This window comes from Medicago truncatula, chromosome 3 (genome assembly GCF_003473485.1).
Source record: "Medicago truncatula cultivar Jemalong A17 chromosome 3, MtrunA17r5.0-ANR, whole genome shotgun sequence".
In the NCBI taxonomy this organism is placed as follows: Eukaryota; Viridiplantae; Streptophyta; class Magnoliopsida; order Fabales; family Fabaceae; genus Medicago; species Medicago truncatula.
In genome coordinates, this window is record NC_053044.1 from 56,082,831 (window position 1) to 56,094,628 (window position 11,798).

Consider the following 11,798-nt stretch of genomic DNA (forward strand, 5'->3'; position numbering starts at 1 on the left):
GAGAGAGGTAGTTTAATTTTTCAACATAGTATATATTTTTTATTGAAGAAAAATATGTAAAATAAATATGAGTATATTTGTAAAGAAATGATTAATGTAGTTAAAATACCAAATAAATCTTATGAAAAAGTTGATAAACATATAATTAATATATTTAAAATACCAAATAGGTCTTATAAAAACATACAAATGTTTTTATTTTTATTTTTATTAAAGACGGATGTAGTAATATTTAATATCCCATAATTGTTTTTATTCTAGCAAATCATCCGAATTTTTATATTAAAAGTAAATCATACAAACTGTTGATATTGCAATTGCACACATTGTATCCCACTTCCTGTGTTACCTTTTGTTAGGGGGAATAAAATACAAATTTGTTAATTAATGATAACTTTTTTTTTTTTTTTTTAGTAAATAGAGGTAAATTTCATTAACCAAAACAATTATTACAAACTACATGGCATCAAGAAATCACCAATCCAAGAAGTAAGAGCTAGGCTCCAACACTACAACCACAAAGAATAAAAGAAAAAAAAAAGAAAAAAAAAGTCAAAGACCTCGCAAGCTTCTCATTAGGCTCTTCATCTTCTTACATTTCAACCCACTAATGTAAACAATCTCTTTTACTTGGTTAAGGAGCTCACGGCTTGGTTGATGTCATTCCTTTACTTCCAAATAATATACCAAGTTACACTCAACATCATTCTACTCATGTGATGAGTACCATTGATTTTGTTGCATTGACTTTGAATATAATGCATCACAACCTGCGAGTTGTCAGTATCAATGCTCATGTTACTCCATTGTATTACACATTTCCAAACATCCTCAGAATAATATTCACAAGTGAAGAATAGATGAGAATGATTTTTATTCTCTTTTTTACACAAGATGCAAGTTTGGTCACATTGTATTTCAACTTTACTCAATTTATCTCACGTTGGCAATCTACATTGAATAGCTAACCAAGTAACAAACAAACACTTTGGAGGGGCATGATTATTACAAATCATCTTCCTCCAAGTATATAGAATTTTATGATCTTGAGTCGAACGTCCAATACATCTTATCATAAATGGAAAACAAATTTCTATTCCTTGATTATATCTTATTATAGTTTCCTCCATTGTTAGAGGCAGTCAGTTTTCTCTCGATCTTGAATATGAACATGAATGAGAATCATCTACAAATTTTCAACGGAGCTAATTATCACACCTATCACGATTCACAACGACGCTCTAATGATAGCGTAAGAGTAAAACTCCATAACTTCGAACTCATCTATAGGTAAGAGAAATATATGATTCTTATTGATTAACAAAGTGAAGATACAAGGGCATTTATACAACCAAGTGAAAGGTAAATGCAACAACAAAACACATAAATGAATGTCAGCTTGGCAAAACGGAATGTCAGCTAAGCAAAACTGAATGAAAAGCAAAAGGAACGCACACACAAAAATAGAAACGAAAATCAGTTTGATCGTTCAAATTTTGAATCAAATACATCAACTTTCTTTAATTTTATTTATATTTGAGACCGGATGGATTACTTATCTACTCCCGCCCAGTTTTATTACCACCCACAACCTTGTTCACTAGCTTTCCTTCTTTCAAGAACAGGAATGTCGGCATAGCTTCAATTTCCCACTCCTCGGCAATAGTCTGAAGAAATTATGGTAATTAATTTGAAGGATTCTTAGTTAAAGAAAGAAATGTTCTAGATCAATGCTTCAGGATTTAAGATCCAAAACCATAATAATGTCACGTAGTAGATTAATTTAGATACTCTCTCCGTTCATTTTTAAGTGTCAGTTTTGGAGAAATTTTTTGTTACTATTTAATTGTCATTTTCAAAGTTCAAAGCAATATTAAACGTTGTTTTACCAATATTGTCCTTAGTTATTTATTGCGGAGAGAGAAATATATGAAATGAGATATTAAATGAATAAGGTCATTATAGCAAAAGTATAGCTTATTGCATCAAAAGTAGTATCAATTATTGATTGTCTTGGTTTGTGTGAAATGTCAAAATATGACAATTAAAAATGAACGGAGCTGGGATATGCTTACATTCAATTCATCCACATCAACCTTAAGTAAGGAAGGTGACATCTGGCCGCTTTTGAGCCAATTCTGCGAAAAATGGGGCAATGAAACGGCATGGACCACAGCAAGAAGCAGTACTATCAACTACAATCTGTCAATGTGATTTCCTTTAAGAACTTGTTTAAAGCTAGAGGGTGATAGATAAATAAACAATTTTATAGAATAGAAAATATGAGAAGGATTTAACATAATGATATTCGATCTCTTAAACAGAATAATATGAGCATTAGTTAATGATGATAACGAGTGTTGAGACACTTTATAATGGCCACAACAAACCAGTTTGTTGGAGTCATTTCCCTTGAGGATTTGTTCGTTCCAAGCCTCAACACTGTGGACTTCAATCACTTGTCCTTCTTCCGCCATTTTCCTCTGTCTTAAACTTAGATTAGCTATGATCTCAAACAAAGCCGGCCTCTTATATAAGATTTTCTAATTAGTCAACCATGTTAATCTCTGTCAAGTATCAAAACATGGACACCTCATCACCCCATGACATAACAAGAAGAAGCGCGTCATGTGTGAATGCAATCAAACGTGATCAATTGTTTATTTTGTTAGCTGTTGACGTGCGTGTCCATAACATTAAAGAGGTGACAAGTATAAATCAATAAATTATATTTTTAATTGATTTCTGTTAAAAATAAAAATAAAAACTCCAAATAAACATTGCTAGGGTTCTTCTTCCTATTATTCATCCTTATCTTCATCAAATTAAAAATAAAAATTCATATTGGTTCACTGATCAACTTTCATCATCTTCATCCATATTATCTTCTTTTAAAAAGAAATTTAGAAAATTCCAAATTAATTTTTTTTAGAGTTCTTCAAACCCATAAAATTAATACCTTAAAATTCAAACTATTGAAGCTTAATCCCAATAGATTGAAGTTCCTTACATATCCGTTCCCGGTGAATTTTAAGCAAAATTTTCAACGTGAATGTAACAAAATCCAGTTTCAAGAGGCAGTGGCATTGCCGTTGTCAGGACCCTAGACCGGGGATTCAGACTTTTTAATTTCATAATTTTTGAGAGAAATTTCAATTTTTTTTACAAGAGATGTCTAATATGAGTCTGGTTCAAAGGTGGATTGTGCAAGGGTTGGATTTTGAGGGTGTTCAGACCAGAAAAACAGTAGGATTATTGGGGGTAATTCCAAATGGCTGAGGGGGTTCAGCTACATCCCCCGAATAATAGGTGGCTCCGCCTCTGAACCACTAGTATAAAAAGTCAAGGGAGCTGTTATGAACCGGTCCAAGAGCCAAAATCCTTATCACGTAAGGCCCAAACACCCAGAGGCTCAACCTGTCAAGATTCTTCTCAACCTTGGATTCTAACCGTTCTTTAACCTCTTTAACCTGCCAAAGTCAAGCATTGATGAAGCTCCGTCCATAACGGATCCTCAATCACTCTCCAATGGCTCCTTTTGGTGCCTATAAAAAGAATCTTTCACCAACCTCGACGGCTGGTCAATCTCAGTCAATTGACCTTAATTACAAAAGATTAATAGCAATGGGTGAAACTTGGTGACAAAAACATTCCCTTTTCCATGCCCAAACTGTGTTCAGGAGGAAAAGAGTAAATATTTGGTTTCAATCTTCCAAACAGGAACATACCTACTACCAAAGGTCTGTGGGCACTAGGCTGCACATGGATTTCAAAACCAAAGTATTTATAGAGTTATGGGCACTAGGCTCTTTAATTGTTCCTATTTCTACTCCTTTCATTTGGTTCATCTTGCGAAAATTAAGATTTCAATTGTTCCTATTTGTAAGCCCTATAAACTCATGTCATATTTTTGTTACGTGTAAGCTCTCAATTCAAATCTGGAAAAAGCCTGGGCTATGGGATAGTATTCAATCACACATTATGTATGTTGATGGAAAGATGGACCTCCTTTTTATTGTTGCTAATAAACTGTCAAATTTGCATCAAAGTATGTGGAGCATCTAGAGAAGCCACAATCTTCAATTATCGGAGAAAGTCATTTAGAGTGTATCTGCAGTTTGACATCAAGCGGCTACTTACCTTCAGCAATGGCAATGGGCGAATTTTAATGCAAACAGATCTCGTGCCCTTATTGTAAGGCCAGCTGATATAAACTGGACAAAACATCCAATGGGGAAGCTAAATTGTGATATCGATGCAATCTTCACAAGTAATAAGGTAAACATTGGTTCCTTCAAAAAAAAAAAAAAAAGGCAAACATTGGTATGTGCTATGAGCAAACTGATGTAGTTAGTGGCCAGGTTGCATCAATGGCTAATCCCCAAGATTTTGATATTATACTCGCTTGTACTTTTCATGCCATCGTAAGAATGACATATTGATATGTGATAAATTTGTTTCCTTCGCACACAAAAAATGATAAGTAGTCATATAATGTTGACATAAAATAATTCCTCTCCATCATGGACAGACTTGCAGCAGGGTTGACGGTTTTTAATTTTTGTCAAAAAAGTTACAGTATGTGTAAGAATAAATTTTAGGTAGTCACCAAAACATACTTCCACTTATCAGAATCACGAAGATTTGGCAATTGACGGCATTTCACATTTGAAGTTTTGTTTCAAGTTCAATATAAGAAAATTGAAGCGTGGGCCACCCAATCAAAAGAGGGTCCATTGATGGATAATCTAATAAGAAAAGAGTAATGCCAGGACAGCAATAAGAATAAGAACATAACACACAAAGCTAAATATTTTCATAAATGCTATCTCCTTGCTAATGCAAGTTAGTTGTTCATTGGCGAAAGTGTTTCAAGTACTACCACACAACGATTTTATTCACATATCCAGCCATGTTCTAAAGATTCTAAATTCCAAACCATACTGAAACCAGGTAAACTGACTCAAATAGCAAAATGCAAACTGACTCAAATAGCAAAATGCAAACTGACTCGAATTAGAAAATGGTTTGTTCATATGACCCTTCAAGCATCAGTAGTTGCATGCTTGGTTATTGCTGCTTGCAGCTGCTCCTTCTGAGCACCGACAACCTTGTCCACAAGTTTTCCTTCTTTCAAGAACAGGAATGTTGGCATAGCATCAACTGCCCACTCCTCAGCAACAGTCTGAAGAAATTAATGCAAGTTAATTGCAGGATTCTTAGTTAAAGAAAAAGAAATCATAAAGCTTTAGGACTTAAGATTAAAAACAATAATAATGTCATGTGGTAAATTTTGATATGCTCACCTTCAATTCATCAACATCAACCTTGAGGAAGGTGACATTTGGCAGCTTTTTAGCAATCTCTGCCAAAATTGGGGCAATGAAACGGCACGGGCCACACCAAGAAGCAGTGAAATCAACTACAATCTGTCAATGTGATTTCTTTTCAGTACTGTGAACTTCTTTAAAATTAAGTGGTGAAAAATCAACAATTCTAAGGAATCACAACCGAAGATGCTACAATCTTCAATATCAAGAGTTAAAACATGAAACTAAGGCAGTTAAAAGTTCTAAAAACACAAAGGTCAAACAAAGATTTGACACAAGGTTAGATGAAGATTGCATGCCAGAAATCATTGAAGATTTAGCGTCAGGAAATACTGTAAGTTCAGGTTGGTTTACCGTAAAAAAGGGGTTGGCTGAAGTTGATGAAATAACAGGCTGGTTTGTTGAAAATGTTTAAGATAAAGAGAACATAAAATGAACAGAACATTTCAAATTGTCAAACAATACAAAAGACGAAGCACCGACTCTTATTTATACTAATATTAGACTCCGAATTCTAATCTAAGTATCAAACTAAGAACAAATTACAACAACAACAACAACGAAGCCTTATCCCATTGAGTGTGGCTAAGAACAAATTACAATATTGAATAAATAATAGAATCAAAATTAACTTAGACAAAACATTAGCCCTTATTTATACTAATATGAAAACTAACAAATTACCCTAATGAGCAATTTTCGTCTCCCAACAATATTGAGCTTGAACTTAATCCTCATTTTTTTTTTTAAGGAACTTAATCCTCATTTCTTAAAATTTCAAGAATCAAATAATTTCATCAGTTTCCTCTAACTTAAAACCCTTAAATCCCAACACTTTTTGGTCACTATTATGAGCAAAAAATCACTTTTAGATTCATTAAACAACTGATGCTGTTGGTCGGTAAAACTAATATTGACCATATGCATCAGTTGTTCAATGAACCGGAAAAGTTGACAAACAGAATAGATTAACCATTTTAAACATTCCTTTTCTCAAAATATTTCATTCATAAAAAAGATAATCTCAAACCCTCTCTCCATCTTCTAAACCATGTTCAAATCGTTTCATATCAAATTTAAACCCTATGCTCTAAATCATTATTTAGTGTCATCCAATTGAAGGATTAAATTCACACATCAACAATACCAGAATAATAATCAATAGTAAAATTGATAAATCCCTAAAAAGTCGCTAACAATGGATGCAACAATTAGATCCCTAAACTAAGGAAATGAAAAACCCTAGTGCGGTTATAATTTCGAATTAAAAACGTAAAAAAAAAAAAAAAAAAAAAATATAAAAAAAAAAACAATTTTGAGAGTAATTACGAACCAGTTTCTTGGATCCATTTCCCTTCTCGAGGTGTTCCTTCCAAGCCTCCACAGTGTGAACTCCGATCACGTGTCCCTCTTCTGCTGCCATTTTTTTCTTTCTTCGTACAAATTACGCTTTTGCTTTCAAATGTCTATTTTTTTCGCTTAGATTAGCTCTGATCCTAACTTGAAGCCCGATGTTTGTTATATACTCCCTCCGTCCCTTAATAAATCACCTAGTTGACAATATGCATTATTGACTTGATATACTTTGACCATACTTTTCTACTAATTCACAAAGATAAATAATATCATGTAAGATGTTGTTGAATTCGTCTCAATGAGTATTTTTAAATATTAAATTTTTATAATTTTTTTTAGTGGAGAATTGAAAATATCAAAGATAAAATATATGCATTGATATGTGTGTCAGAGCCAACTAGGTCATTTATTTAGGGACGGAGGGAGTACTCTGTAAGAAAATACGTTACACGCGTTACCTGTGTTGTCCACGTTTACGTGTCACATTCTCATTTGTGAAAGCTTGTAGTCGTCATCACCCATGTCACAACAAACGCGTCAACTGTGACCTCGCGTGACCAATTTTAGTCTTTTTGTTATATTTTGGTCATTTTTAATTCTAATAAAGTTTGGGCCAATAATTTCGGTGGGCCGTAGAGAATGAATCGGGCCTTAATAGTTAATATCATACTCCATTCATTCATCAAATAGAAATGAATCCAGATATTCACTTTAGCAAATTTTAGTAATAAAGACCTCTCTCCTAAAACAAAACATGTTTTGACGAGTATCATTTTTAGTTAAAACGAGCCCCCTCTTCAAATACATGCATAACTTTGTTAAGGATATCCATTTATATATATTTAGTTGGCTGGAGTATATGTGAAGAATGAGACATCTGTGAACTTCTTGTCTAGTTCTTAAAATATCGAATATCAACACTTAAACCAATATATATTTTGGTGTACGAGTGAGTCTGTGAGAAATATGTATGTGTGAACTTGATTGAGGTTTTCTCCTTGTGGGATTGGGGACCATGCCAGGACAATCAATCTCAAAGTTGCATCAAACAAACATTGGAATCAACATTAAGATTGATGTTCTTGGCTTCATAGCGTTAAGGGCCTGTTTGTTTCAACGTACATTTTCTATCGGTATCCATTTATTATTAAAAAAAATGAATTAATCTTGCATTTACTTAAAAAAAGATCATGTATAATAATTATGTTATATCTCTCAAGTCCATATACTATTAGAGCATCTACAATGGGAGAGTTTTAAACATTTAAGACCTAGAACCTAATAGGTACCCCCATTGTGGAAAAAAAAATTGAAGGTCTTAAAAAATACAAGGTCTAAATTAAGACCTCATTCTTAAATGGGCCCACATCACCTTTTCATTAAATTAATAATTAAAAAGTGTATTAAAATAGATAATGTATTAAATAAATAATATTGGTGGGACCCAATTAAACCTTTTGTTAGAGGGTCTCCATTGGAGTGGTTGAGTACCTATTAGATACTATTATTAAAAAAATCATTAAAAAATGATGTGTCAATATGAGACCCATTTAAAACCTCAAAATAATATACACGGGGAGTCTCCATTGTGGATGCTCTTATGTCTAAAATGATTGATTTTATCATTAAAAAAACTAATGTATTAACCCGTGCAATGCACGGGGAGAAATTTGTCAAAATAATATACAATAGAATATACTAAAACAACAAATTTATTATTTATTGGATGCAATTTTTAACAATTGATTACATAACAAAATAATATAAATATTTTTTTTTTTGTCAAATAGCCTAGTGGCTAGAGCTCACACAAATTAATTATGGAGAAGTGAAGTGTTCGGGGTTCGAACCTCGACTTCTACATATAATATGCAATATCCCTACCAACTGAACTAAGCTCACGGGAATATAGAAATACTTTTTATTGAATGAATAGAAATATTTTATGTACGAAATAAAAATATGGAAAATAGAATGAAACACGCGACAAAGAAACACAGTTTCTTGTCTTCCCATACTTACTCTTGATGGTTTGTCAAAACAAAAATTTCTATTGAATTTAGCTTATATTAAACACATTTCCTCCCTAAAAAAAAATTAAAAATAAAATCTTCTCTATTCAATAAGATCTCTTTCATGAACTATAGTAATTTAATTTTTATCATATTCAAATAGGCCAAGTTTATAAGTTTCTTAAATACACCTAAATACACGATTTTATGTGCATAAATATGCACCATAAACACTTGTAATGTGCCATCAGTAAGATCCTCGGTCATCAATTTTAATCAACTTTAAATAAGCCAAGTTTCACAAATCAGTCCAAGTACACCACCATTTAATCTTACAAAAAATTACCTGTGAGAATAAATCTAAAAAAATAGTTTGTTTTTCCGACTATTCTTCTACGTTGAAATATTAAGATATCCTAATTTTGGCAGCCTATTAGCACTCACAACATTGTTGAAACAAAATATAAGCTGCACCTTAAAATAGCTTCTAAACAATTGATAGAAAATAATTTACAAAAGGACTAAAAAACATAAAACCACCAACATATGGCCAGAGTACTTGTGGCACAACGGACACATCTTTATGAATTAAACTTCCGTAAGAATACTTAATTGGCATCAGACTTTCCAAGAGTATTGTAATTCAGAAGCTTCTCAATAAGGTCACATCACATGGATAATAAACATGCACATGCAACAATATCAAACCCAAAGCATCAAATGCATATCCTTCAGTCATACTCAGCGGTCCTCTCTGCTCATGCCACACCAGAGAGTACTTCAATCTTCTTTTAAGAGTTTTGCATCAGTTTTACTTGGAAGAAGAGATATCATATGTAAAACAAAATTAAAAAAGTAGAGAAGATTATAGTTGGCAACATTATGTAAAGCATAATAATGGTAATAATATGATCATCTTCATAAACGATTAGATATAAAATATATACATTTTTGCCCACCGCATGTCTATGGTTTGTAGTTAAGAGTACATTTCTGCATACTCTTATATGTTGACGTACCGAATGTACTCAAGCCATTTCCATCTCTTTGTAGTTTTTATTCTCTTCCTTTTTGGGTCTAGTCCATACTTCCTCGGGGTTATACCAAACGCAAATGAGTATTCTTGTCCTACTACATGAAACAAATTGATAGTTTATGTAAGGTCAAAATTAAGAACTTGTCTACATTATATAAGAATAGAAAACTTGTCTTTACAACCCAAATAAATAAAGTTGTTATTCATTAGCGAGGAAAGAAAATACAATAATAGTAACTCCAGAGCAAGAAAAGCTTCAACAAAGCATATGCACTGTTACCTTAAATTAAATAAAAACTTTGCAAAGTATAGGTAGCCTAACGTTCTAAAAAAGTTAAATGCAAAGACTGATGTAAGTCTACTTTGGTGGTAGTTCAACAGGTGTGAGTGTGTGAACCTATTGTCACACATTTTCTGCAAGCTATTGGAGCCTTGCGAAGTTAATCTAAAAAATGGGAAACCAAAGAGAGAAAAGGAATTGAGAAAAGAACAAGAAATGGTTACCTGACATTTGAGATGGAAATAAATCTATAAAAGGTATTCCTCTTGAAAAAAGTGATACGTATCGGTTAATATGCCTAAAAAATTGCCAAAAAGATGAAGGAAGGATTGATGAATATTCATATTTTCGGTAAAAAAAACTAAAACAAAAAAATATGAATGAAATCGTACATTCAATAAAACTCATTTAGATTCCAATCTTCCACAAACTACTACCAAAAAATAATTATAACTGCAACGCAAAAAAAAAAATATATTAACAGTTAGAACTGAAGGTTTTTTTTGCAGTTTCATTGCTTGCCTTAGCTTCTTGTGTAAGAGTGAGATCAATTGACAGAGAAAAAGAAGGCTGCATTTCTCAATGTGTAAGTGTTTGTGTGTGTATGAAACAGCAACAAATAAGAAATGAGAAAGTGAAGAAAGAACACAAATGAAACCCTATTTCGAGGAGGGGAACAATAAGAAGTGTTTGTTTTTTCCAAGATAAAGACTTGCATCAATTAAATAAATAATAAAAAAAAAACAGAGATTAAGAATCAATGAACCTGGATACACAATATATACCAAACGGTGGATTGAATCGGCAATGAAACTGAATAAGTGAGTTTGAATTTGGCACGGATAAGTCTCAAAGCTGTGGCAGCAGATTATAACATCAGCCTTATTAATCTCTTGTAAAACGAACCATTTCTCCTTGGAAAAAATAAGAACAAAATGAAATAGAGAAAGAGATGCAACTGAAAGAAAAAAAGAAAAAAAAAAGCGAAATTAAAAAGTATAACGTGTGTTGTTGCAATCCAACTTTACCTGTATTATTCAACATAAAAAAGAATACCTGCACACAAAAAAAAAAAAAACAAAGAAATGCGAACACACACACACATATATATAAATAAAAGGGATAAAAAAAACATATGCTAAGATTAACAAATAACAAAATGAGAAAGAAGGTGCAACATGTGCATGCAAATGGTGTTTTTTTTATATATAAGTTAATTTACACACCCACAATAAATTACCAAAATTAATATTTTGAATGTTTTTTTAGAATTTCTTAAATGAGTTGAGAATGATGAATTAAAAACTTAGAGGAAGAAATCATCGGAGAAATAACATCCATTATGAATTTTCACTTATTATTCTAGTGAACCAAAATAACCAAATATAGTGTGCCAGCCTATGCGGTCGAAGCAATAATCAGCTCCTGCATTTGTCAAAAGCTTAGGTACCGTTTGACCCGGCTTTTTTTTAGCTTTTCTACGTTTTTAAGGAGAAGCTAGGTCAAACACAATATCAATAAAGTACCTTCGAAAAAAAGTACTCCCTCCATCACTAATTATAAGACCCTTTTGAGAATTTTTTTTGTCCCTTTTTATAAGACCCATTTGTTATTTCCACCTACATTAATTATTTCTTTACATACATGCCCCTATTTATTATACATCTTTTTCTTCAATCAATAATAAATAACATGTTGAAAACATAAACTAACCTTCTTTCTTAAAGGATAAAATTGTAAAAACAATAGTGATTACAAACAACTTTAATACAAATATCCACTAT

The 11,798-nt window shown here is 32.2% G+C and overlaps 1 protein-coding gene and 1 pseudogene across 1 annotated transcript; both read right to left on the bottom strand.

Moving 5' to 3' along the window:
* Positions 1-1,291: 1,291 nt before the first annotated feature.
* LOC25490236 (thioredoxin H-type-like) lies at positions 1,292-4,641 on the bottom strand (annotated as a pseudogene).
* A 126-nt stretch (positions 4,642-4,767) lies between these two features.
* Positions 4,768-6,867, bottom strand: LOC25490237 (thioredoxin H-type). The gene is made up of 3 exons (NM_001422406.1): positions 6,664-6,867; positions 5,307-5,429; positions 4,768-5,185 (listed from the first exon to the last, which is right to left on the bottom strand). The coding sequence occupies exons 1-3, from the start codon at positions 6,751-6,753 to the stop codon at positions 5,045-5,047; spliced, it is 354 nt and encodes a 117-aa protein (NP_001409335.1). The 5' UTR covers positions 6,754-6,867; the 3' UTR covers positions 4,768-5,044.
* Positions 6,868-11,798: the final 4,931 nt, after the last annotated feature.

What these genes read in the sequence shown, in the direction of transcription:
- LOC25490237 (NM_001422406.1), bottom strand. Translation starts at nt 6,753, where the DNA reads ATGGCAGCAGAAGAGGGACACGTGATCGGAGTTCACACTGTGGAGGCT. An exon ending in GAAATGGATCCAAGAAACTG is followed by an intron (nt 5,430 to 6,663) that starts GTTCGTAATTAC and finishes TCACATTGACAG; the next exon opens with ATTGTAGTTGATTTCACTGC. An exon ending in TTGATGTTGATGAATTGAAG is followed by an intron (nt 5,186 to 5,306) that starts GTGAGCATATCA and finishes TAATTTCTTCAG; the next exon opens with ACTGTTGCTGAGGAGTGGGC.